At 40.2% G+C, this 27,712-nt stretch overlaps 1 protein-coding gene across 3 annotated transcripts; it reads left to right on the top strand.

The window, feature by feature from the left end:
- Positions 1 to 736: 736 nt before the first annotated feature.
- ZBTB1 (zinc finger and BTB domain containing 1) lies at positions 737 to 27,604 on the top strand. 3 transcript variants are annotated; one of them, XM_032875213.1, is made up of 3 exons: positions 737 to 847; positions 16,561 to 18,476; positions 25,730 to 27,604. In XM_032875213.1, the coding sequence occupies exons 2-3, from the start codon at positions 16,579 to 16,581 to the stop codon at positions 25,764 to 25,766; spliced, it is 1,935 nt and encodes a 644-aa protein (XP_032731104.1). In that variant the 5' UTR covers positions 737 to 847; positions 16,561 to 16,578; the 3' UTR covers positions 25,767 to 27,604. The 3 variants fall into 3 exon arrangements, with proteins under 3 accessions (XP_032731104.1, XP_032731101.1, XP_032731102.1); XM_032875211.1 differs by lacking the exon at positions 25,730 to 27,604 and adding an exon at positions 3,427 to 3,505 and having other exon boundaries at positions 763 to 847; positions 16,561 to 20,079; XM_032875210.1 differs by lacking the exon at positions 25,730 to 27,604 and having other exon boundaries at positions 16,561 to 20,079.
- Positions 27,605 to 27,712: the final 108 nt, after the last annotated feature.

Genomic DNA, 27,712 nt, shown 5'->3' with positions numbered 1-27,712 from the left:
CCGCGTGTTCGCGGGGAGAGGGGTGGGGGCGCGGGGCCAAGGAGGCTGAGCCGCTGGAGCCTGGGAGGGGAGGCGAGCTGGGTGGGGTGGGGCATGGCGGGGGAAGTGACTCAAGGCCAGAGGCGGACAGGCCTATGGCAGGCAGAGTGGGGGGAGCGCGGGGAATGGGCGACCCCGGACCGCCTGGCGGCGCACGGGACTGGGCAAGGGTGCTGGCGCCCCCACAACGTCAGGGACGAACTGAGAGGGAAGGCTCGGCTGCCGAGCCCTCCGGGGCAGGGGTCTGACATCTGGACGGAGTGGGAAAACAGCATCCTGCCCTTGGAGAGTCGGGAGGAGCCCAGTCCCATCCAGCTGTGCAAACAGGAGGAGGAGGAGGAGGTCCCAAGCCTACCCTTGGGAGAGGGGCGAGAGGGGTGGTAAAGCCGCCGCCGCGCCGGCCCCCGCGGTGCGGGTTGCGCCAGCCTCCCCGGAGCCCGACGCAGAAACTTGTTGCAAACAAACAGGCGACCGCGGGTGCCCCTAGCAGCCAGCGGCGGAGTGGGTGGGCGGGCGAGAGGGAGGGGAAGGCTGGCGGACGCCGCAGCGAACTGGTGGGCAGACCCGGAGTCGCCGCGTAAGCGGGGCCGGCTCAGTGCGGTGCGGCAGGCGCGGCTGTGCGGCAGCGGAAGTCCTTTGTTGCAGCACAGTCCCTGGCAGAGCCAGAACCTCTCCGCGCAGCCCAGCCCGAACGCCGCGCGCCGCCGCCACTGCAGCTCGCGGCCCCTTCGCCTCCGCCCGCCTTTCCCGCGGCTGATTTGCCTTAAACTCCCTAAAACCTCCGCAGCCCCGGTTCCTGCTGCGGTCGGTGAGTATCTGCCAGTTGTGGGGCTATTTGCGCAACTTTGGCCCGGGCGGGAGGACGCGGGCCGCGGGCCTGGCGGAGTGCGGGGCCGGAGCGGTGCCGACCCGTGCGGGGATCCAGGGCGCGGAGGACGCGCCGCGAGGACCCGGCGACGGGCGGCTGCCGGGCCGCCTGCTCGATCCCGCCGTTCGCCGGCGCGCCTCGTCCGGGACGTGCGGCCTCCCTGGGTCGGAGGCGAAGCCCCGGCGGAGACTAGTTCTCAAATTAGTTACCTTCTTTTCCCTTTCTTTCTCTGTCTTTTTTTTTTGGGGGGGGGGGGGGGGGAGGGGAGGTGTAGACGGGAGGCGGGAGGACCCGGTTGATTGACGTGCCCAGAGCCCGCTTCTCTCAACTTACAGCTGCGGCTCCTCCGCGGGTGGGAGGGGAAGTGTCCCGGAGCCCGAGGCCGCAGACTTGGGCGCGCTCCGAGGGAGGAGGCGTAAGAGCCGTGCAAATTCTTGCCACGCTCTTTTCACCCCCTCTTGCCGGCACACACGCTTTTTGTTCAGTAAAAAGTAGTGGGTCTCGGGTTTGGGAATTTTCGGTGGAAAAGATGTGTTTCCTGGGAAAAAAGTGCTTTCGATTCCAGTGGTGGGCGCTTGCTAGAAGTTTTGTTAGTGTTCGGCAAATGCGTTGGGTGTAGATCGGGAATCATAACCGCTAAAACTTGGAGGCTTGGGTCTGAGCTCAGCCACCTTCCCAGTCTTAGGTAAATTAATCAACGAACGCGTCTGTAGGATCTGAAAGGTTAACATGACCTTCTCCAAATTGGAAGCGTCGGGGAGATGTCGATGAAAGTCTTTGTTTTCTGGGGGACAGCAGGGCAGTTTGTATGTGTGTAATAATAACTCCAGTCGAGCTTAAACGTGGTAGGTAACGCGCAGATTCTCCGTTGGCCTGAGTGTAGTTCCATACCGTATGTCTCACTGTCTCACGGCAGGAACGATTTTCTCGAACCCGAGGAGTGGTTCCAGGCTTTTTGAGGAGACTTAGAATCAGTTTCATGGTTCGAAGTTCAAGGCACTTTGGAGCAGAAATGGTGAAGGATGCAGTTCTCATGTTAACTTCAAAGCAATCACTACCTTCTTTGAAACGAAGAAATTTGAGTCCATGAAATTTTGTCAGTGCAAATGGATATGATGGAGAGAATTGGGATACTGAAAGATGAAGCCTGAATGATGGCTGGCCATCACAACCTCAAAACTTTATTTTTGATTCACTTGCTGGCTATCTGATGAAGTATCAATAATAACTGAATGGGTTTGGGCGCTGGATGGGGGCTTCCTCATCTTAGAGAAAATTGAAACCTGGTGGATGGGAAACTATTTTCAAAGATCAATAAAGACCGTCTGCAGTAGAACTTTTCTTTAACATCTTAACATTCGTTTTAAGAGATTTCTCCATCATGACCAAATTTTCACTGTGTAGAATAACTCAGGTTGAGTCGCCTTTCCAGAAGCCTTTCTATTCTTCCCATTCCAGTGGGATGGCCTACTTAGGGGGGTGGTTTGTGGGGGAGTCCTGGTGCCTCATTGTCAGAGAAAAAAGAGACCATATTTAACCAGGACCTTAGCGGGGCATGAGTGCAGTCTCAGCCACTTGCTCTTGACCTTGTGTTTTGATTTCATGTTAACAGTGCTAAATTTTTTTTTTAAAGATTTTATTTATTTGACAGATCACAAGTAGGCAGAGAGACAGGCAGAGACAGAGAGAGAGGGAAGCAGGCTCCCCACTGAGCAGAGAGCCTGATGCAGGGCTCCATCCCAGAACCCTGGGATCATGACCTGAGCCGAAGGCAGAGGCTTTAACCTACTGGGCCACCCAGGCACCCGAACAGTGCTAAATTTTTGTACTGTTTCCTTTCCTTATTCTCTTTCGCCAGGCTCTGGAGAAGATAAGTTCATGGAGCTTTTATTAAGAGTGTCTCTGTGTTCTTTTTAGCACCAATTCCTATCCTAATGTGCAGGAAAAAAGAAGTGTCTGCTTTCAGGCCTCTCTTCTTCTAGTCAGGAAAGTGCTAATAAGCCTTAGCTATTAACCTTCTGGCCCAAAGGGGAGACAACCATTTGGGATACAAAGGCAGAAAAGTTTCCATAGATTTTTATTGTTAAGCTGTAATCTGTTGTCTTCCCAAAAAATTAAATTGTATTTGAAAAACACCTGCTTGAGGTCACTTTGGTCTCTACAGGATGTTTTCTCGTGATATTTTTTTCCTTGTGCTAGTATATTTTACCCTGAAATATTGACATTGTTGGTCTTACATGTTTTTATGTGAACCAAATTAAAAAGTGATTCATGTATATTTTTTTTCTCAAAATGGAAATACAAAATCCATGGTTTTTTTTGTAAAAATTCAACCTATACTAGAGTACATAAAATACAAAAATGAAAATCATTCCAGAGATAACTGTTAATAATATAATTCCTTGTTTAAAACAAGGAGAGGCAGCATTCGATCATAACTGTGCTGTTGTATATGCCTCACCCTGCCTAAGGATGGCCTGTGATGATTCATGGCCTTATGTTCTCTATTCCCTATTCAGGTTGGTGAGAATTGACTAGGTGGAGAAAAGGAATGTTTTGCCTTGGACTGGTTTAAAATTCTATGATCAAGTAACAGACGTGAGTGTTTAAATATAACAGGGTTGCTATTTTAAGTTTGTCCTTATGAAGTCTTTACCTCCGTGGTCTGGTTCTCAAACTTTTTCATGCTAATGATGATGTCTATCCAGCCTCTGATGAGTTGATTTATATTGGCCAAACTCATTTTAAAAAACAACAACATCAAACCCCCAAAAGCTTCATATTTGTAGAGAGTTTAATAATTTCATAGATGGGAGGGAAGGAGTGGCTATATTTGCCATGAAAACCACTGCCCAGACATCCCTGTATTGATATGGTGTGAAGGGTTCTCCTTGATCAGTATCTAGAGGTAGCATGCCAAACATCAAGGAAAGAGAATTAGAACGAAGAAGGGGGATTAATGACTGCAGTTTGTAGATGTGGCATGGGAGGACACGGCACATATTTAAGATAGATTTCTAACTATACTTAAATCGTGGCTTGTATGGGAACTACAAGAGATCTTAGTCAAATTACAGAATGAGTGTGAAGTGGTTGATGATGTTCTGAAAACGAAGCCCCAAAATAGTACATAGAAGTTTAATCACAACATTATTTGAGTGTTGGGGACATGGGTTTTTTTACACTGCTCTGCTCTGAGTTTAAAATTGTTTTCCCAGTAATGTTGGAAAATGAATTAAATCACCAGTCGGATTTTTCATTTCTTATCTACGTGAGCTACACATAATCCTTTTTTCAAGGTAACTAAAGAGCTCTGTCCCCACTTGACATCTTTTAGTGTTAGGGAAGGGCTTGCTCTAATGGGCTGTGGGAGTCAGCAGATGGAAGAGGAGATGGGGCAGGGGCATGGCGTGCTGCCTGCCGTGTGGGGCTGTGTGAGAGTGGGTGACTGTGAGGCTCAGGACGTTCCAAAGCGGCACTTCAGTTAATAGTCATTGCCAGGAAGAGTGTTGTCTGGCTTATAAAAGCTGAAACTCAGGGTTCTGAATCAAGACTCCAGAGTTTGAGTCCCATCTTCTGATTACAAGATGAGCACTTCAGTACCAACCACTGAACTTAATGCCTTATTCACAAAATGAGGATAATAAAAATACCTATCTCAGTGTCGTGAGAACCAGTTGTTTAAGGTATGGGAACTTGCTTTGTAAATTTTTGATGACTACGTAAAAGTTGCCATGATTGAAATAATGCAAAAATTTAAGCGCAAAAATGCAAATAATGCAAAAAATTGAGGGCCTGGCAGGCTCAAGTCAGCGGAGCATGTGACTCTTGATCTCAGGGTTGTGACTTTGAGCCCCTTGGTGGATGTAGAGATTACAAGGAAGGAAGAAATTGATAAGTAAGATAAAATGCCTATTTCAACATTTATTCATTCAAAATTGATCAAATACCAACTAAATGCCAGGCCATTGTTAAAGGCTCAGGGACACCGTGATGACTAAAACAATGCCTTGATCTCAGGGAGCTTACAGCAAAGCAGGGGAGCCACATAATTATAATCCGTGCCAAGAGTGTGGTAATAGACATAACATTCAGTTTGGATGATACATTTTTTGGTCACCATATAGTTGTAGGTAGGGGCTGTTTGGAAGCACAGAAGAGGGACATCTGCATTATCCTGGGATGGGGGGGTGCTTTCCAAAGAGAGTGAGCTGGACATCAAAAAGGTTCTAAGCAAAGCGAATGGCATAGCATATATGAAAGCATGAAGGCTTTGCTGTGGTAGGTCCTGGGGATGAAGCGGATCTTAAATCTTAAATAGATTTAAGGCTTAAAAATGGAGTTAAGCTTCTTAGAATGAACACACTTTTTTATGATACTCTTTTTATTGGTTTCATTTTGTTGACTTTTAATTAGATGAGAGAGTGAAATTTTCAGGGTTTTGGTTGGAATTAAACAAGAAAAAGGTAGCTATAACTGGAAAAAAAAAAAAAAAACCACAAATTAAAAAGCTGTATCTGCTGAGGGAAGGAGTCCGGGTAGCATTTCCCCTTGTCCTAGAGCTGCTTCACCAGCTGCTTCTTTAGGGGCATTTACTGAATGCTTACTGTATAGCACAGAAACAGGCTAACAGCCTTGCCCTCAGGTTGCTCATAATCTAGTGGTGAGACCTACAGACAGACACACAGATAAGGGTAGTAGCCAGCTCTTATTTAGCATTTTCTCCCTGACAGCCACTGCCTTGTGATAACTCTACACCCTAGGAAGGATCATAATCCCCATTCTCAGATGAGAGAATTGAGGCACAAATTACATACGCAGCCTGCTCAAGGTCACACACCTAGTAAGTGGCAAAGCCAGAATTTGATCTCAGGCAATCTGGTTAGTCTGCGCTTTAACACCTACTTTATGTTACTGTTCTGATGATGAAAATATAGTGTAAATAAGTGCAAAATAAGGAGATGATACAGAGTAATATCAAAACCTAAAATAGTGGGAGAGGGAGGTACTACAGGTTTTCTGGAGGAGGTGATATACTGATTCTTAGGTATGTGGGAGGTTCAGGCAGAAGCACCAGTCGGCATGAATAAAAATGGAGATAAGAAGTACATTAAGTAAGGTGGGCTTGGGGTGGGGTGTTTGGAGTAGAGAGAGCAAGCAGTTTCATGCTGCTTGAACATGAAGTTTGAAGCAAGAAGCAGCCAAACATAAGACTAGATGGGTGGGCACTGTTGGCTTTCTATGCTTTGCTTAGAAGTTTGTCCTTTACCCTGAGGATACATGAAGGGAACCATAGAAGGGTTTAAGGAGAATGATATGGTCTGATTTTTGTTATTTTTATTCTTTATTAATTGTTTGAGGGTGAAGGATGGATTTGAGGAGCCAGTTAAGGAGCCTGTTGTAATAACTCGGGAGTGATGTTAGAGGCCTCAGGAGGGCAGGGAAGATAGGCATGGAATAGTGGGGCAGATTTGAGAAATACTGGAAAATTGGTGACAAGGGAGGGAGAAGTCCCAGGTGACTCCCAAGTAGCCTGGGTGATTGGTTCATGGCAGTGCCAGCTGAGACAGAGAATTCAGGGGGAGGAGCAGATTTAGGTGGGTCCCAAAGTCACAGAGGCACTTTGGAATAGATCTAAGTTCCACAAAATGAACCCTGAGAATACCAAGAATACCAATGCCACGTGCAAAAAAGTGACTTCCTGGTAAAGCTGCTTTTTGCAGAGAGAAGCCTACTGTTCACATGGTGCCCTCTAGTGGTCAGAAGATGCCATGTTGCCTCTTTAAGATGAACAGCTCAAAATGTAGAGACTGCCTGGATTAAATACTTTTCTATTTTTTTTCTTTAAAATTTGTTTATATGTTTGTATGTATTTATTTAAGAGAGCGCTTGTGTGTGAGCATGAGTGGAAAAAAGGGCAGAGGGAGAGAATCCTGGAGTGGAATCCTGAGCAAAGAGCCTGATGCAGGGCCCAGTCCCAGGACCCCGAGATCATGACCCAAGTGAAACCAAGAGTCCAGTGCTTAAGCAGTTGAGCCACCCACATGCTCCTCTCTTCTCCTGGAGGGAGAGAGAAATATTCCAGAAGCCACTGTGTTCACTTTGCTTTCTGTATGCATAAATTTATTTCCTAGACCTAGCAGCTTACCTGTAGTAACACCTCACTCAGAAGTTACTCGGTTAGCAACCTCAGCTTATCCAGTCCCCTGGCCAGAAGCAAGGCTAAAGCAGATCATTGCCTATTAGCAATTAAAATAGATGAAACCAAGTGCAGGAATTAAAGTCTTATCTTATAGATGACTTCCGTAGGTCCTCTCTGAAAATTATATAAATTCAGCTTCAGTGAGTTTTTGTCTAATTTCATAACCCATAACAGATTGAAATAGTGGGCAGCGGGAGATCAACATCCCTTTCAGAAGTGATCGCTGTTGGCTTGACGAGCAAGGAGGCATAAAAATAGTAACCAGCCAGCAAACCACAGTCTCCCAAAGTACAGCAGTCTCGGGCCATTTTGTGTAGGTGCAAACAGCCCTTGCCAATTTGAATAGCTCGTGTATTTCAGCAAAACACAATGCAGAGGAGAAAGCAGACAGCCAGTTGGTTCTGTACTCAGGGACCAGGATTGAGGAGCCAAGGGCCTTTGCTGTCAGCCACTAAAACTGGAAGTGACCTTGATCATGTCTCTGAACCTCTTAGGGCCTCAGTTTGTTTTCTCATCTATAAAGAATCAGGTTGAAATTGATCATTATAAATTCTATGAACTGTGTTCACAATGATGACATTAATACTTAAGGAAAATTGTATTATGCTTGACTAAAAAGACAAGAAGAAATTGTCCTCTCTAATTTATATGAGAACCCTGGGAGGAGTATGATTATCGTTATTGATGAGAAAAGCAGGTTTAGAGAGGTAAAGATGTTTCCTCATAGCTAAATAAGTGGTAGAGTTTGTATCCAGATCTATTGGTGCCTGCTTCCTGGGCTCTTTTTTTTTTTTTTTTTTTTAAGATTTTATTTATTTGACAGAGATCACAAGTAGGCAGAGAGAGAGAGGAGGAAGCAGGCTCCCTGCCGAGCAGAGAGCCCGATGTGGGACTCGATCCCAGGACCCTGAGATCATGACCTGAGCTGAAGGCAGAGGCTTAACCCACTGAGCCACCCAGGTGCCCCTTTCTGGGCTCTTTTTAAGACTTCATTTGAACAAGCATGCATCAGGGGCCAGCTGTGTGGGCAGTGTGTGCTAGGCACAGGGCACAGAGGCCATTAAGTCGCATCCTTATACCTGGAGATCAGTGAGGTAGGCATTGCTGTATGGTACCTCTGTTAGTACAAATGGTAAAAGTCACCCTGTAGCACTGGTAGAACTGATGTAAAGCTACATTAGGGTTTTAAAAGATTTTAGGGTGTGAGCATAGAACTGACTCACCATTTATAGCATTGTTTCTATGGGAATATGTGTTTCAAGTTCCAAATAACTAACTTAAAAATAAAGTTTTGGAACATAACCCAATTATAATTTCAGAACTTCCTGTGCTAAGTACTGAATTTGCAGTCTAATAACCAGCCAGAATGCCTGTTCTAAAAAGTGAAAAAATTTTTAACCTTGTGTCTGTCATTTAAGTGCCTTGAAGGGAAACTTTTTATCTTTAGGAGCACCTACAAAACTGGTTCTTCCTGGAAATCTCAAAGAGAAAACCTAAGGAACTTAATTAAGCTTAGACATTGGACCATATACTTTAGAAAATGGTATTCTAGGGAAGAATTTCGCCAGCGTGACCTTATTTTTATAGGTGACAAAAATCACTGAGGCCATATTGTCAGGCTCAAGAGTCATATTGCTTGTGTTCTAATCCCACCAAGTCCTCTGTGGCCTTCCAGAAGTTATATAACATTGCATACAATACACATTATACACACACACACACACACACACACACACACACCTGCTTAGACTGGAGCCTGACCATTGATATTAAGGCTTAACAAATGCTGGCTATTCCCATTATTGTTGTATGATGGTTTTCATTTACTCTACCTTTATAACCTCCATTTACCAGTCCAGTAAAGCATATCTGCTTTCCCTCCCATTACATTTTCATACTTTTGTTTATGCTGCTGTGTACCCCTCTCCCAATTCTTTACACCTACACACTTATGCAGATACCTGAAATGCCTTTCCCCTTGCCTTCTGTTTTTCTCTATCCTATTCATTCATTAAGGCTTCACTCAAATCCTACATCCTTCCTAAAGCCTACTGTTCTAGTACAGTCATGATTTTTTCTTTTCCCTCTCTTGCTGAACTTTATTCGGTATACTTAATTATTCTCAAATTGTTTCTTGGTTCAAAATTTAATCTCTCATGTGGTATTAGCTCTATGTTTACCATCCTTCTCCACCCTCTACCACAGTGCTTTATGCAGTGTTAGGAATGTTGTAGGGGTTTGACACATTCTGATACTCTGATTTATTAACACAAGAAAATCCTTTCATTTCACTTCAGGCAGGCTTTTTAAAAGGATAGTCTGTAACCTTCAAATTAAATCCATATACATATATCCAATCACATAAGACACAAATAGGTATGAGAAAATCACTGTATATATACCTAAATGACCTTGGAGATCCAGAGGTAATTGTTAGTAGTTCAGAGATTGGGGCACTGAAGTGAGAGTCTAATGCTAGGCTCTGCTGGAGATTCTCACCGAGGCTATGCCAGTGGTCCCCAGGGGAGCTTCCTTGGTCTGTGGCACACACTGAAAAGAGATTATTTGCTTTACAGAAGGAGTCAGTCCAAAATTGTAACTGTAAGTAACTTCTTCATTCAGTTTATATGCTCGTTTATAGGCCCTTCAATTATCATTTGACTAAGGCAGAGGCAAAAGAAAGAAAGTTTCAGCAAAGCTGATTTTGCCAATTTAAGAGATTTATAGTGATGAAGGAAAAGTATTTCTGATACCTTACTGTGTCGGTGAGAAATTTACTGAAATAGCTTACATGCTGTAATTTAGGGACCACGTCTACTGAATAAGACTGGAGGCACCCATACAGATAAAACAGCATTAGAGATAAGAGTTCAAATGTGGGTAGTGGCTTGTGCAAGAGCATCTCGCCAGTAAACCCTGTTGTGAGGACGACTGCCCCGTCCCTGCTGAGTGTTCTTTGCAGGAGGGCACATTACAGAGCCCCAAGTGGTTGGTACCCACCTAGGTGGTCAGAATGCCATCCTGTAATCCTAGTACCTACTTTACTGCACTTAACTACCTCCTTGATACACAATTTAACAGTCTTAGATCTTTGCCCCCTCTATGAAATAAGAATGTTGGACCAGATCAGATCTCTCTAAACATCTGTGGGTATCTAAATTAATATGCTGAATGTGCTTGGCAGCTGCCTTTGAATGAGATGAAACTTTCAAACTAAAAATTTAAAAATTCAGTGTAAAATGTTTTGTATCACCTAACTCCTTTCTCTTCTGGGAGAACTGCATGCATACAGTACAGATACCCTTCTGGCCTTAGAACCCTGGCTTTGGATCACATTTGAAGTCCTGCTCTCCTGAAGTACTTCACTTCTAGCTGTAATAAACTTGTTTCACCAGTAACACAAAAGCAGTCACATATTTCAGTTATAAAGACAAGAACAACTACACCCTCGTGTACTGTTGGTGGGAATACAAGCTGATGCAGCCACTGTGGGAAACAGTATGGAGGTTCCTCAAAAAAGTGAAAAATAGAGCTACCCTGTACCAGCAGTTGTACTTTTTGGTGTTTAATCAATGAATACAGAAACACTGATTCAAAGAGAAATATGCAACCCTGTGATTATAGCAGCATTACTTATGATAGCCAAGATGTGGAAGCAGCCTAAGTGTCCATCGACTGATAAAAGGATAAAGAGGATGCAGGATCAGGGTGCCTGGGTGGCTTAGTGGGTTAAAGCCTCTGCTTTCGGCTCAGGTCATGATCCCAGGGTCCTGGGATCCAGCCCCGCATAGGGCTCTCTGTTCAGCAGGGAGCCTGCTTCCTCCTCTCTCTCTGCCTGCCTCTCTGCCTACTTGTGATCTTTCTGTCAAATAAATAAATAAAATCTTCTAAAAAAAACAAAAAAGGATGCAGGATGTGTTATATATACACAATGGAATATTATTCAACCATGAAAAAGAATGGAATCTGGCCACATGGAATGACATGGATGGAGCTAGAGAGCATATTCTAAGCGAAATAAATCAGAAAAGCAAATGCTAGAAGATTTTATTCATATGTGGAATTTAAGGTCACAAAACAAGCGAGCAAAGGGAGAAAAAGAGGCAAACCAAGAAACAAGACTCTCAACGCTAGGGAAAAAACTGATGGTTACCTGAGGGGTCATTGTGGGGGAATGGGTTAAATAGGGAATGGGGATTAAGGAGGGAACCTGTGATGAGCACTGGGTATTGTGTGCAGGTGTTGAATCACTAAATTGCACACCTGAAATTAGTATAACACTGGATATTAACTTGAATATACTAGTGTAACACTGGATATTACTGGAATTAAAATAAAAACAAGAGCTAAAATATAAGCAGTACTTTTACTTAAAACATTTGCAAGCTTTACTGTAAGATAAAGTTAAGGTTTTTTGGTAGAACTATTTAAGAATATAAAAAAATTGAAAGAAAACTTTTGGAATTTGAGTGAAATTGGTTTTTTTGTTTCCTTCTTTCTTCAAGAGTTTATTTATTTATTTGACAGAGAGAGCGAGATCACAAGCAGGCAGAGAGGCAGGCAGAGAGGGGAAGGAACCAGGCTCCCTGCTGAGCTGAGAGCCAGATGCAGGGCTCGATCTCAGGACCCGGGGATCATGACCTGAGCCGAAGGCAGAGGCTTAACCCACTGAGCCACCCAGGCACCTGGAGTGAAATTGTTTTTAATAAGTGAATGAATATTTAAAATTTTAATGCAAAAATTATTCTCAAGAGATAACAAGCTAAAAGTCTCACAGGAATTCAGATCCCTCACCCCTGGTTCTGTGCCTTGCTTTCTTTCTTTTTTTCTTTTCTGTGTTTTGGGGGTTTGTTTTGTTTTGTGTTATTAGGCCCTCTCCAAGCTTTTCTGAGTGAGGTGTAACAAGAACAAAGTTGTTGGGACTACTGGGTGTAGGACTGCTATTAAAAGTTATTCCACCTTGAGGCTCCTGGGTGGCTCAGTGGGTTAAAGCCTCTGCCTTCGGCTCAGGTCATGATCCCAGGGTCCTGGGATTGAGCCCTGCACCTGCATCCGGCTCTTAGCTCAGCGGGAAGCCTGCTTCCTCCTCTTTCTCTCTCTCTCTGCCTGCCTCTCCACCTACTTGTGATCTCTCTCTCTCTCTCTCTCTCTGTCAAATAAATAAATAAATAAATATCTAAAAAAATAAAAGTTACTTCACCTTTTAAAGTCCGGTTTACTGGAACGTGGATGTTTGCACAATGCCACTGAGGACACTACAGGTCCAGGGCAGCCTAGAAGCTGTAGAAGTAGTGTTAGCAGAATTTTGTTCCACCCCAAGCCCTGAGAGGAAGGCAGGGATGAAGAGAGATGGCTGAAGACAGTGGGATTCACACCCGTGCCTTTCTGACCCGGAGCCCTTGGTTCTCGTCACCAGAGCATGATGCCTTCTTCCACAAAGGAGGCACTTTACCGAATACGTACATGTTGAATGAAGTCACTAATGCAGAAGAAGTCAAGACTCCCCTCAGGGGTGTGTCCTCGAGGTTGCAGAATGCTTGTGGCTGTTGCCGATTCCCTGTACTTCATGCAGTGTCTGGCGCCCGAAGTGCTCAGTGCGTGTTTGTTGCAAGGAAAATGCCCTTGGTGCTCTTGTGTTCGTGTTCTATGTATACACAGATTGTCTTTTTATCAACGGAACTGAACTATGGCTCCAGTGGTAGCGGTGCCTGTCATGGTGGTGGTGTATGTCTTTGCGCCAGGTTTGGTGGCTGGCCATAAAACTGCTTTCCATTTAGCTTAGAATAGAAGAGTTCTTGGAACTTTTAAGCTCTTTATATCATTATTTTAAGCACAGGAGATTTAAAACCTGAAAGTCTTTATGGATTAGCTGCTGGCTTTCTTCTGCAAGACTCCTCCATTTGGAAGGAAATTTTAAGGTTATCTAATCAAACGTAGCTCCTGATGCTTGAATAAACAACTTCCAGTCTAACTTCCATTAGTTATCACATGTCAGGAAGTATAGTTTTACACGTTGCTTCTATGACTCCTCATGTTTGATATGGTATTTGACATTTTATTATTCCCACTGTGACAATTCAGGAAACTTGGGGTCTGTGAAGATAAATAAGGTGGCAAAGGCAGATTGGAACTTAGGTCTCTCAGATCCAAAGCCTGTGTTCTTTTTTTTTTTTTAGATTTTTAATTTTTATTTATTTGTTTGACAGAGAGAGACAGTGAGAGAGGGAGCATAAGCAAAGGGAGTGGGAGAGGGAGAAGCCTGCTGGGCAGGGAGCCCGATGCAGGGATCAATCCTAGGACCCTGGAATCATGACCTGAGCCAAAGGCAGACATTTAACGACTGAGCCACCCAGGTGCCCCCAAAGCCTGTGTTCTTTTCCTTCTATTGTACTGTCCTCAACGACTCTTCATCCATCTTCCATGCAGGGCATCCATTGTTCTCCAAAAGAGTTTGTTTCATTTTTTAGCAACTCTTACTACTAAAAATTTTTTTGAGATGTCTATCCTTCTGCCTCTTTCTCTTTATTACTCGTTAAAGTTCTCTCTGAGTCACACAAAATGACTATAGACCTAGAAATCTCCTTTTAAATAAAATGGGCTTGGGGGTGCCTGGGTGGCTTGGCTTAGTGGGTTAAAGCCTCTGCCGCCTTCTCAGGTCGTGATCTCACGGTCTTGGGATCGAGCCCAGTGTCGGGCTCTGCTCAGCGGGGAGCCTGCTTCCCCTCCTCTCTCTCTGCCTGCCTCTCTGCCTACTTGTGATCTCTGTCAAATAAATAAATAAATAAATCTTTAAAAAAAAATGGGCTTGGGGTCAGCATTTGTGTGTGTGTGTGTGTGTGTGTGTGTGTTTTCATTTTGTTGTTGTTTGGATTCGTTTTACATAATTTTGAAAGACCACGTGACCGTGAATTTTAGGTAGTGGATTTACCTTGATAAAGGTTGATTTACTTTGGTTCACTTACAGCTCCCTTATTACCAGGCATTTCAAATTATTGATGAATATCTTTGTGCATATTATTGCCTTTTGTATCTAGGTACATACTGAGCATTGAGTACAGATACCTGATTTATAGAAGCTTGAAAACGTTGAAAGATTGTACCTATGTGACATGTTTGACCTGCCTTACAAAAGTGGTAATAATGGTTGCAATTTTAAGAAGACAGTAGGTCTCATTATAGGCTACCTTCCTTTCACTAGAGGCACATCCCTGGCTATGCGACTTTCTGTCATTAGGAAGAACAGGAAGAGGGAGGTAGGATAGGTCCTTAGGTAGTGGGGAGAAGGGGTATGTGATCCACATACAGTCTGTGGCGAACAGATAAAAAGCACGTGGAAATAAGCGTAGATACCTCTTAATTACCACTGTAGGGATTCAAGGGTTTGGGGACTGAAGAGTGAACATTTTATTTCTGTGAACAGTTTGTTAAATGTTCTTTTTATGCTCACATTGTGTAGGAACTTACTTTTAACTAGAAGATAGATTCTGAAGTTTTATATATACAGATTAAAAATTGAGGCTAAAATTGGATCTTATTTTAGTTTTATAATATAATGGATAGGGCTTCTAATGCTTTTAATGTTTTTCTCTCCCTCTTCTTTTCCCAAAGTCAACTCACTACATTAATAATATTTATAGTGTCTACCATATGTTCAGTGAAGAAAACTAGTTGCAGAAAGGTATATATAAAATGATACCATTTAGGGGAAGCCTGCGTGTCTCAGTTGGTTAAGCATCTGCTTTCTGCTCCGGTCACGATCCCAGGGTCCTGGGATCTAGCCCAACATTGGGCTCCCTGCTCTGCGGGGAGCCTCCTTCTCCCTTTCCCTCTGCCTGTAGCTCCCCTTGCTTGTGCTCTCTTTCTCAAAAAAATGAATAAAATCTTAAAAAAAAAAAATCATACAGCAAGAGAAAAGACTATGTGCCTGGGCTTCCATTTGCTCTTGCTGTATGATTTTGATATTGAGTAGGTACTCAATATCATCTATTGACTCTGTATGGATACATATAAACAGAACTGAAGATACACAATCCAGAGTGTTTGGAGAGGTTACCTCTGGGAAGAGGTATGTGACCTAAGTGTGTTTTTATTCTATTTACTTTATATATTTGAATTTTTTGCACATGTTACTTTGTATACTCTTTTTTAATAATTAAAAAAATGAGGAAAAATTTACCTTTTGAGGATAGACACCTCTTTCCCTAACGGATCCACTGCTTTGTTATTCCCTAAAGTACCTGCCCTGCAATATAAGACATATTCTGATTTTACAGACTGATTGCTTCTCCAGTAATCAAGGGAAGAGCATTGATCAAACCTATTTACTTGTTGCCATTTCCATATAATATAAGCATTTTATTTTATTTATTTTTTATTTAAGATTTTTAAAATTTATTTGACAGAGAGAGCACACAAGTAGGCAGAGAGGCAGGCAGAGAGCCTGATGCAGGGCTCGATCCCAGGACCCCAGGATCATGACCTGAGCTGAAGGCAGAGGTTTAACCCACTAAGCCACCCAGACACCCCAATATAATAAGCATCTTAAATAGAATTTTTTCTATGGAAATTTTCAAACATACAAAAATAGAATTATAACTGTCTCCCAGACTCAGTAGTTATCAGCACATGGCCAATCTTGTATCATCTGTAGCCCCCACACCCACCTCACTAGGTTATTTTCTAGTGTATTTTAGATTATATCATTTCATCTATCAATATGTCAGTATGTATATCTAAAAGATAGGGACTCTTAACCAAAATACACTCATCACCCTTAAAAAATGAGCGATACTGGGGCGCCTGGGTGGCTCAGTGGGTTAAAGCCTCTGCCTTCGGCTCAGGTCATGATCGATCTCAAGGTCCTGGGATTGATTGGCCGGCATCTGACTCCCTGCTCAGCGGGGAGCTTGCTTCCCCCTTTCTCTCTGCCTGCCTCTCTGCCTACTTGTGATCTCTGTCTGTCAAATAAATAAATAAATAAATAATCTTTTTAAAAAAATGAACAATAGTTCCTTAGTAGCAATTTTGTGAGACTTTTTAATACTCTGCAGTTATGTACTTTTCTTTTAAGTTGCTATTTTATTTACTTTCACTGTTTGGATCTTTCAAATACTTTTAAACTTTTTCCTTTCGCATTTAGCATACATTTTCCCCTGAAGAGTTGTGATGAAACCAAAATGATGGTTTTTGCTTTGGATGCTTTAGCTTCTATTTCTTAAAACCAAAATGAGAAGCTTGACTAAATGGCTGGGCTACCGTCATCTTCACGTCTGAAAGATGATTTGGGTGTCTGTTACTGAGTTCTGCTACATTAGAATGAAGAGCTATTTATATATCTCTTTATTGTGATAGCCAAATCGCCCAAGTCCCAATGTGGGATCAAAGTGACCCTCCTTTTCAGGTCCTCTTCTAAAGCTATCTTGTCTGACTCTACTATTCTTGTGTCACATAGGTCTCTCAGTAATAGAAGATGGCAAAGCCCAGCCACAGCAGCTACGTCCTCCAGCAGCTAAACAACCAGAGGGAGTGGGGTTTTCTCTGTGACTGCTGCATTGCCATCGACGACATTTACTTCCAAGCGCACAAAGCCGTTCTGGCTGCCTGTAGCTCCTATTTTAGAATGTTTTTCATGAACCATCAGCACAGTACCGCACAGCTGAACCTCAGCAACATGAAAATTAGTGCCGAGTGTTTTGATCTCATTTTGCAGTTTATGTACTTGGGAAAAATTATGACGGCTCCCTCCAGTTTTGAGCAGTTTAAGGTGGCAATGAACTACCTGCAGCTGTACAACGTTCCCGACTGCTTAGAAGACATACAGGATGCAGACTGTTCGAGCTCAAAGTGCTCATCCTCTGCTTCCAGCAAACAGAACAGCAAAATGATATTTGGGGTGAGGATGTATGAAGACACAGTGGCTAGAAATGGCAGTGAGGCCAACCGGTGGTGTGCGGAGCCAAGTTCAACAGTAAATACTCCACACAACAGAGAGCCCGATGACGAGTCTTTACAGCTAGGCAGTTTTCCCGAACCACTATTTGATGTATGTAAAAAAAGTTCTGTGTCCAAATTATCGACTCCAAAGGAACGTGTGTCGCGGCGCTTTGGACGGAGTTTCACCTGTGATAGTTGCGGGTTTGGCTTTAGCTGTGAAAAATTGTTAGATGAGCATGTGCTGACCTGTACTAATAGACATTCATACCAGAACACAAGGTCCTATCACAGAATAGTCGACATTAGGGATGGAAAAGATGGCACTGTCAAAGCCGAATTTGGCGAAAAGGAGTCTTCCAAAGCATTTTCCACACAGACAGACAAGTACAGAGGAGACACCAGCCAGGCTGCTGATGATTCGACGTCAACCACAGGAAGCCGAAAAAGTAGCACAGTGGAGTCTGAACTAGCTGGCGAGGACAAAAGCAGAGCTGCTGAGAGGAAAAGAATCATCATCAAGATGGAGCCCGAAGATATTCCCACAGATGAACTGAAAGACTTTAACATTATTAAAGTGACTGATAAAGACTGTAATGAGTCCACTGACAACGACGAATTAGAAGATGAGCCCGAAGAGCCCTTTTATAGATACTACGTCGAAGAGGATATCGGTATTAAGAAAAGTGGTAGGAAATCTCTCAAACCGCGGATGTCGATAACTGCTGATGAAAGAGGCGGTTTAGAAAGTCTGAGGCCCCCTAACAACAGCAGTCCAGTACAAGAGGATCCCGAAAACGCGTCCTGTGAGCTCTGCGGACTCACAATAACCGAGGAGGACCTGTCATCTCATTACTTAGCCAAACACATTGAAAACATCTGTGCGTGTGGCAAGTGCGGACAGATCCTCGTTAAGGGGAGGCAGCTTCAGGAACATGCTCAGAGATGTGGGGAACCCCAGGATCTGACAATGAATGGGCTGGGCAACGCGGAGGAGAAGATGGACATGGAAGAGAATCCCGACGAGCAGTCAGAAATAAGAGATATGTTTGTGGAAATGTTGGATGATTTTAGGGACAGCCATTTCCAGATAAACAGTATCCAAAAAAAGCAGTTGTTCAAACATTCCGCCTGTCCTTTTCGATGTCCTAATTGTGGCCAGCGTTTTGAGACCGAAAATCTAGTGATGGAACATATGTCTAGCTGCCTAGACCAGGATGTGTTTAAGAGTGCCATCATGGAAGAGAACGAAAGAGATCACAGGCGAAAGCATTTTTGTAATCTGTGTGGAAAAGGCTTTTATCAGCGGTGTCACTTAAGAGAACACTATACTGTTCATACTAAGGAAAAACAGTTTGTGTGTCAGACATGTGGAAAGCAGTTTTTAAGAGAGCGTCAGTTGCGACTGCACAATGATATGCACAAAGGCATGGCCAGGTATGTCTGTTCCATTTGTGATCAAGGAAACTTCAGAAAACATGACCATGTACGGCATATGATTTCTCATTTATCTGCTGGTGAGACGATATGCCAGGTCTGCTTTCAGATATTCCCAAATAATGAACAGTTGGAACAGCACATGGATGTTCATCTGTATACATGTGGAATATGTGGAGCAAAGTTTAATTTGAGGAAGGATATGAGATCACATTATAATGCCAAGCATTTGAAAAGAACATAAGTGATTTTCTACTGTACTAATGTTTAGTTGGTAGCAGACAAAAAACACCAAAGCAAAGGATATGAGCTATTTAGAAATTTATAAGATGGATTGTTGGGAAAAAATTTCAAGGCCCTTTTACCTTTAATATTTTTGTTTAGGATCTTAAGTATCTACATCTTAGGTGTTATTAAATGTTTATCATTTTTGTTATTTCTTAATAGAATTCTTTGATTTTAGTTTGTTTTAGCTATGATTAAAATTACTTTTCAATGTAGACTACCAGTGGTTGTTACCCCTCCAATGACTATTAAACTTTAGTTTTTTTTTTGTTGTTTTTTTTTTTATCATAAGGTGATGACTTTACTATTTCTATGTGGGATTTTTTTTTTTTTAAGGTTATCCTGTGAAGTTTTAAATCCAGTATCATTGGCCATTCATGTTCATTTTAAAAACTTTTTTTAAGTAATTAGTTTTTTGAAACTCTCATCTACTTTTATCCCCATTTTTTTTTTGTAAGTTGAACAGTGATTTAGCCACTGTTTATTCCCCTTTATCAGTGAAATTCATATTCTTAAATTGTCATGCTTTATTAGGCAGGTTAGGTGCATTGACTCTAAACTTGAAGGTTGACATGGGCTCACACTTGGCCTAAAAACTGATGGACCTAAGGAAATTCCTATAAATGAATATTTCCTATAATTGATAAGATATTATCATTTAATAATCACATTTAAAACTTATATTAAGTGTAAAACCCAATGACTTTACCCCACTTGAGAAACTAGTGAGGACAAGTCATTTTGTTTTGTGATATTAAATTTAACTATGATAGTTAATTAAAAAGACATATCTTGTATTCACTTAAAATAATTTAAGATATTTTGATTTCTAAAGTGTGTTAGTTTATCAATTATTTTTGTTTATAAATAGACTTTAATAGCTCTCTAGAAATATGACATCTAAAGAAAAATGACTTTTTTTTCACCTTTAAAATTACATACTTTTGGAACTTTGAGATTTGAGAAAGCTGCCATGTATATTGATAAATCAAATAAAATAAAGAAATCAATTACAAATCTGGTTGTTCTATAAAAGTATAGAGTGTGGAAAAAATGTCTTGTGTTTTATACTATCTAAGATTTGGAGGAAATGTGTTGTGGCAAATTGCAGTTTATCTCTGTGCTCTTTTTTTTTTTTCTGTAAAGAACTACAAAATTTGAGGACTATAAAATAATCACAGAGCATATAAGTGGAAATAGTTTATCACTTTTAAAGTAGTAGTATTAGCTGTTGCTGCCACAGGGTCTACATGAATTACATGTGAATTAAAACACTGGCAAAACTGACCCCACCAATAAACACATCTATTGAATAGAATGCCTTTTAATGTGAATTACTTGCATTGTAATACCCTTCTCATAATGAAAGGGATTTTAAATAACATCTGTATTTGAAGTATAATTTTGTAATTATGAACAGTAACTTCATAACATTGCTTTTTGTTTACATCAAATTTTTAAGATATGCAAGTCATATTTTTCTATAGTTTGCATAAAAGAATAAATTGCCAAGAGAATTGAGAGATATTGACTAACACAGATCTAGTTGAAAGGGAAGTAAGTAATAGAGCACAGTGTGAGCTCAGAGATTTGTGGGGATGCACTGTGGTGTTAAGAACAGGAACAGTATAGGAGGCGTGTGGTATGAGAACAAAATAATGGGAAATGGAGATGGGGGAAATACCCTAAAAGTTAAATGAGAAGTAAGGCATTTTTTTAAAGCCACACAGCACAAAAAGCAGGAAAAGTGATTCATCTTAGCCTTGCAGACAGTAGTTTATCAAGGAATTCAATCTGAAATGCAACTTTAAATGAAATACGGTGTATACATTACTACTGATAGGAACCTGCTAAAAGTTTTTAACAAACCCAAAGACCATCAGAGACTTGTGTAGAGAGAGAAGATAAACTCACTCCAAATCTCCAAACTGTTTATATAGTATCTTAGGTAGACATAATTTTTAGGGGAATCACTTTTTTACATAATCCTCATGAAAATCTATTGCAATGGTCTCCCCCTGTTAAAGAGTAGGGTTCTTTCTAAATACTACCACCCTGTAAAAAGGATTATACGTTCCATTAGGAAAAGGGGGGGTTAATTTATGTTTTGACGTGATAACAACCAACAATTAGCAAGCAAATAGATAAACATTGAACGTGATCTAACTTTACATAACTAAGATGTTTATGGTTTCACAAAGCCCCACCTCACCATGTTGTCTCCTCCCAGTTTCATATTTCACAGGACACCTTGTGAGGTGTTTTGGAACTAACCACAGGGCAGCACAGGCTTCTGTAAGTGTATTGTACAAATTTTCCTCCTGAAGGTAGAGAGTACATTTAAAGGCTGCCTGCCTCTCAAGGGGAATGAAAAATGGCTGACACCTCTCTCCAGCCCAGTTTCTTCCGACTTCCTTTCTCTGCTGGGGTTACAGGGCTGTAACTCCTTGAGCTTGCTTTTTGCCTTCCATGCTGTGAAGGCAATGAACCAAAGCTGTGAAAGCTGCCTTCTCCTCCTGCTTTCATAATTTATGTAATTAGGCTCCAAATCCAAAAATGAAAAGAGAATCTAGACAGATAGATGTGGGATCTTATGTCTTACAGAGTCTTGCTTAAAGGGCCTGTTGTTCTCCACCAAGAAATCCTGGAGAAAGGGAGTCAGAGCCTAACAAGCTTGTCACCAGTTACAGTGCAACTCAGAGGTTTAGAATTCTTTAGTAACAGGACAAAATCTCAGATTAATAAAGCACAATAAGGTGGCAATGGAGTAGGACTCAGAAATTTGTCTTAATCTCTCCCATATTTTTAAAGTAAAAAATAATTCAGAGAAATGACTCTCATGCATAAAATGATACAGAGCTAATGTTTAATGTATGAAGTTTGAATATGGACAAAACTTAGAAGAAAGTACGTAAGTAAGTATTCCAGGGGCTAGTTATAAAATCAAAGGAATTAAAATAAGGACAGACTTTGCTAGGGCAGTCAGAGCATCCATTAAAAGGAAAAAGACTGACATGAAAATTCATATCTAAGTATTGTAGTTGTGAACAAAAATGTGAACAAAATTTAAAGTTGAATAAAAAAAATTAACACTTGGAATTGTCTAGGTGAGATTAGAGATCAATTTGATAGGTTAAAATAATATACGTTAAAAAAATTATAGCTATAAAATGCCTAATAAAACAATTGCTGTGAACATGGCAAGGACGAGCCTAAATACTCGAGATGATACACCAACTTCTGTATTCTAAAAAAAGGGGGAAGGGAGACTGGTGGTGATTGGAAACTTTCTTCCTGGGGTTAAACAATACTTGTTCCTCTACACTCCTAGTTAAGGAACTTCACATATTTCATATATCTCTGGAAAATCCCCCCCAAAAGAACCAGTTTAGCAGTTAAAACTTTGCCATCGTTAACAAAGAGGTAAATTAGTATCAATCAAAAGAAAAACCTGAATGTGTATGTGTACACATTGTTGAAAATAAAGAAATGTGTATTTCTTAATTTCTAATGGGTTTTATGAGTTAAAATTTTTTTCCATTAATCTACTTGATCAGTTCATCTTTCCTCACCCCATCTCCTTTGTAACAAGTGCTTCTTGGTGATAAATGCCAGTGTTGTACAGGCCCCCAACCTAAACAATGCCTAGGATTCCAGGATGCCTAAAAGCTCTGTGGGGCCATCTCCTTGAGAAAGGCCCCCCATCTCCTTGATACTTGAGGTGTAGTGAACGGGGGAGACAGGATGCATGCCAGTGAACTGAATCACATAGGGTTCTTACGGGTGTTAAGAGTCTGACGCTGCTGCCCAGATTTGGAAGCCCATGGTCTGTCCATCCTACTAGAGCCCACACTGAGTAATCCCGACATCCATTTACTCCTTAGGCTCCACTAAGTGCTTTACAATACACAATGTTAATTAACCTCACAGCTGTATGAGGTAAGTATTACTCTGATTTTCCAGATGGGGCACTGAGGTTCAGAGAGACTGGAGTGTTTTTCCTAAGATCACACAGAAATTAAACACTAGAGCTGGAATTTGAACCTAACCCTATTTGATTTCTGCGTGCCGTACTTAAATCACTAAGCCACATACCTCACCTCCCAAGAGGTACAAAGAAAGGCCTTTTCAGCCTAGGAACACATGTGATCAAGCTCCTATGAAACTCTGTGCTCCATGTTCATCATCTGTGATCTGCTGTGCCTGGTAAGGTAGTGGGTACCTAGTAAACATGTTGGATAATGTGAAAATAGTTTAGCTGGAAACAAAACTATTTGAATGGGTCACTTAGAATGATGTTTTAGAAATAAATAATATTGACATGGTTTAATTTTTTTTATTTAAACTTAAACCTTTAGTGGTATTATCAACCATTTTGGAGGGCCCATTGTTAAGTGCTCAATTAAAAATTAATTTGAATTCAACTTCTCTATTTCTACCTCTGTGACTTTTTTCCTTTCTGTTTTCCCTATTCCTGATCTTTAAGTTTTAATCTCCAACCAATAACCATTTTATTGGTTATGAGACTGATGAGTTCAATAATTCAAATCATTTGAAAGTACTCCCCCAAATAATCAGGGCCCCAGAAGAACCAGTTTCCTCTTTTTGTCTTAACAGATGATTTGGGTAAGAAGATTTTCATTTCTTTGGGTAAAAAACAAAATAAAATCCCTAATTGCCATATTGTGACTGATTAAATTTTATAGAGTAATATGTTTGTCTAAAAACAAAAGTTAATTATTCTAGCTATTTATAATTCAATTTACCAAAAATATTTTGTGTTAACTTATACAGTCTTACTCATAAAAGAAATGAAAGATGTCAGGAAATGACAGCCATTTATGCATCCTAACCTAGCAGCAAACTTTAAAAAAATGAATATTTAATGCTTTAAGTGAAAACAATCCCCCTCCCAATCTGATTTTAACTTTATGCATCTACTGCCTGATTTCTAAAATCTATACAACAGGTTTTACTACCGCTGTATTAAAATCTACTACTTTAATGGTCGTCTTTCTACCATCTCCAAATGTTATTTCTTAAGTGAAAAGAGAAATACAAGTTAATGAAGACTCCATAGATGATGTCTATATAATCACTTAGGTGGCCCACTTTCATTGCCTTCTCAAACTCAAGGACATATTACTTGGTAACATGGGTAGAGTCTCCTACTAAAACCAGATGAAATTTAGCCACCTACAAATTTATCTGCTGGCAAAAGGCAAAGGTGCAATCATTTAAAATGCAAGGATTTTTGTGTCTGTGAGTATTGGTAAATATGAATTACTAACTAAATGACAATAGCAGCATGTGAACTCATGCTAATTTTGAATGAATTTAATACCACTTACATGTTTATATTCAGATGCTTAGTTGAGTTTAGCATTTAGAAACTTAAATGCTATTTGTCTCCTTTTATTTAGGAGAACCAAATCATTGAGGTTCTTTGGTAGTGACAGAATTGTTCGTCCTTCCTATCAAAATCTACCACAGATCACTAGGGGGCAGGAAGCCTTTATAATTTCTCATTATCTTACTCATTTGCTGACAAAAAAGATGGTGTAAAAACTGCAATCCAGTACTTGGTTTTGAATTGAATGTACCAATATACTGATCACCATTTCAATAAGAAGGCAGAGGAAACTCTAGAGCCAGGGGGATGACAAATATGTAAAAGACCTTTCATTTCAGAATTAGGAATATTAACAGTTTTATGTGAGAAAATTTGCATAATCCTCTGTACTTACCATTTGAGAAAGGAATACAGTCAGGTAGACAGCCTATTATTTTAGAAGTTATTATTTTGTTTTTATTGTACTTAAACCAATTGCTTATACTAATCAGAATCAGTAGAGCTCATTTTTAGATGACAGAAATATAATTGTCCAGATTATGAAAATCATCTTTTCTTTCAAATGCTTATGCATTCCCTAATGTGGGACAAAATATATTTTTTAAAGATTTTATTTATTTGACAGAGAGAGATCACTAATAGGCCGAGAGGCAGGTGGAGAGAGAGGGGGAAGCAGGCTCCTCGCTGAGTAGAGAGCCCGATGCGGGGCTCAATCCCAGGACCCTGGGATCATGACCTGAGCTGAAGGCAGAGGCTTTAACCCACTGAGCCACCCAGGCGCCCCTGGGACAAAATATTTTAAGAGACAATCACTTTTTAAAAAAAAATTAGGGTAAAGTGTTGTTGCAAAAAATAAAATTCTACCCTGAATCACAGGGGCAGTTTAGGAGAGTTATGAACTTGGGAACTGGAAGGAAAACTCCTCGGTATGTGTGTAATGCATACTTTATTTTCATTTGCAGAGTGTACAACATTTACTATTTAAAGAAAACAATGTTAGCTTAATGGGTGAAGGCACTCAGTACAAAGAACATGAAATTTTAAATTTCTTGGATCTTTCAACCAGAGGTTTTCCATTAACAAGTTGAAGTACATTGTGGGGCACCTGGCTGATTCAGTTGGTAGAGCATATGGTGTTTGATCTCAGTCTCATGAGTTCGAGGCCTACCTTGGACATAGAGATAATTTAAGCAGATAAACTTAAAAAAAAAAAAAGTACATTGTAAAATTACTTGATTTGAGGGAAGACTCTTAATTGCTTCCTTCCTCCCTACTGTCCTCTACCTGGCTGGCCCCCTGTCTTTTCATGTGGCATGTGTCCTACCCATTCTAGCTTGACTCATGCAAGAAAAAAGAAAATGCCCCTAAAGGTGAAGAATTATATTAGTAATAAGAACACCTTATATTTGAAAGGTACAATGAGTTATGTTAAGGAAGAAAGTAAATAAACTTAAGTCTCAGGAACTGCTTTTATTCCCATTCTTTGTTGTAGTGATGTTGTGCTGGCCTGGTGCCAAAAGCCATAGAATTCTGACCTAAGAATTATGTTGCATCTTGTAGAGCAGTCAACTTGTAATACTATTTTTCTTGAGTTTTGTCTTTTTCTGTGTGGCAGTGGTGAAATAGGGCCTTCTAAACCTCTGGAGAAGTGAGATCTGAATGTGGAGAGGACATGGGGAAGAATCAATCTTCAACAGATAATCTTTAAGTCCAGACCCAGGAATATCAGATCTGAAGTGACACCATCTTTTCTGTCTTCCTGACAAACCTCATCAATCCCAAAAGTTCCAGTATCAAGGATCCAAGAAAACTCAGTAAAGATCACTTTGGAATCACTTTGCTGTGACAAAATTGATTCATGGTGACTCTCCTAGTGTTTGTGGAAAATCTGCTAAAAGAAAAGTAACTAGAATATTCATATGACATCAATGGTTAAAGCTACACTAAAATGAAAATTTATATGCTAATTATCTTCCATGGTCCCTTCTGAAATCAAAGGGCTTGCTAGGCTACTATAAATATATTATAAAGGATAATAACATATCTGTGTAAACACATATAATCCTAACAAAATAATTTGAATCACAGTTTATATATTATGAAATATAGTTAGACAGTTAAAAAAATTATACCCCAAAATCTGTAGTTTAGAGTATAAATAAAAAGATGTGGGTACAGAGGAAAAAAAGTGAGACCAATATTTTAACAAGGAAAGATAATCTAGTTATTACTCACTGTAATGTAACATTTGCCTTTCCTCTTTTTCACTGTATATACCCATCACAAACTTGATTATTAAGATTAACAAAGTTCCTTTTTAAGCCTGTTAAGTTGAAGGAAAAACAGAAATGGTTATTACTTCAATAGTGGTAGATTTTCATAAAACACAGACAACCAAAAGAATGGATCTTAAGACACATTATTTTCCTCTGAATTTAGCAATATAATCTAATAACATAGAATGAGTTTCTGTTAAATATATATTCTTGGTATTAATGTATAATACCATTATATTTCTCAGCTTTCAAATTTCAAGATAAATTTCAACTAAGTATTGAGTGAAACAATAATTGCTATGTTTTAAAAAACCTTTCACTAGAAATGAAATGTTTGATGAGATTTTAACCTGGCTTCAGATATTTTGTTTTATATGTATATGCTCGAACCTTACGAGTCTTATAGCCGTATTATTTCCTTACTGTGAATACACTTGTAGTTTTACTTTTGGTTAACTGTCTATCCAATTCATCATCATTATTATTTTGTTTCTTATGCAATATCATGTTATATATTTTCAGAAATGCTTATTTTGTTTTTATGCCTGTTTCTTCAAATGTTTTAATAAAGAGTTACACAAAGAAATCTAACAGTATACATAATAGTATATGCAGAAGTAAAGTCATTTAAAATCTCTAGGTATAAAGTGGGATAATAACTTGAATATTCATTCTACTAATTAGACTAGCAAAAAAATAGATAAATTTAGTTAGAATGTGATTAGTGGGTATAGGGGCCTGAAGGGAGCAGAGAAATCCACTAAAGACTTGAAATTCATATGAATTCAACTGCTTCAAGAGAAATAAGTTTAGAAAAGTGTTACATTCTAAAAAACAAAAACAAAATTAAAAACTATTGCTAATCTCTGGGAACCATATAAAACTGCAGACTTCTAAAAAGTAGGAAGCAGACAAGATTAAAGATTACTGATAATTAAAGGTGCCAGATCAATATAAGTTGAGATTCAACTAATAATTTTTGACTGACTGGTAGAAGCAGATTCAGAAAAGGAACATGACTTGAATTGTGACTACACTAAACTACAAATGTAATGAATTACAATAATTATAAGTGATATAAGTGCATTCTATAATGTGATTATTTTCTGTATATCAGTATAAAACGGAGTTACTGAGTTACATGGGAAATTTCTGTTAACATTTTTTCAATCCATTGCTTTTACCTAATAAAATTTCCTCCTCTATGTTCAGAATGTATATTACTTTTATTTATACTGTATTTTTTTCAACCTGGCTCTTTTACAAAATTGTGTGAAAAGTTATTATCAACTCCTTCCATTCTCTGATACAAAAATAATAAA

This window comes from Lontra canadensis, unplaced genomic scaffold, assembly GCF_010015895.1.
Source record: "Lontra canadensis isolate GAN:19392208 unplaced genomic scaffold, GSC_riverotter_1.0 scaffold55, whole genome shotgun sequence".
In the NCBI taxonomy this organism is placed as follows: Eukaryota; Metazoa; Chordata; class Mammalia; order Carnivora; family Mustelidae; genus Lontra; species Lontra canadensis.
The sequence above is the reverse complement of the archived record's forward strand: the minus strand, read 5'-3'. Positions and strand labels throughout refer to the sequence as shown.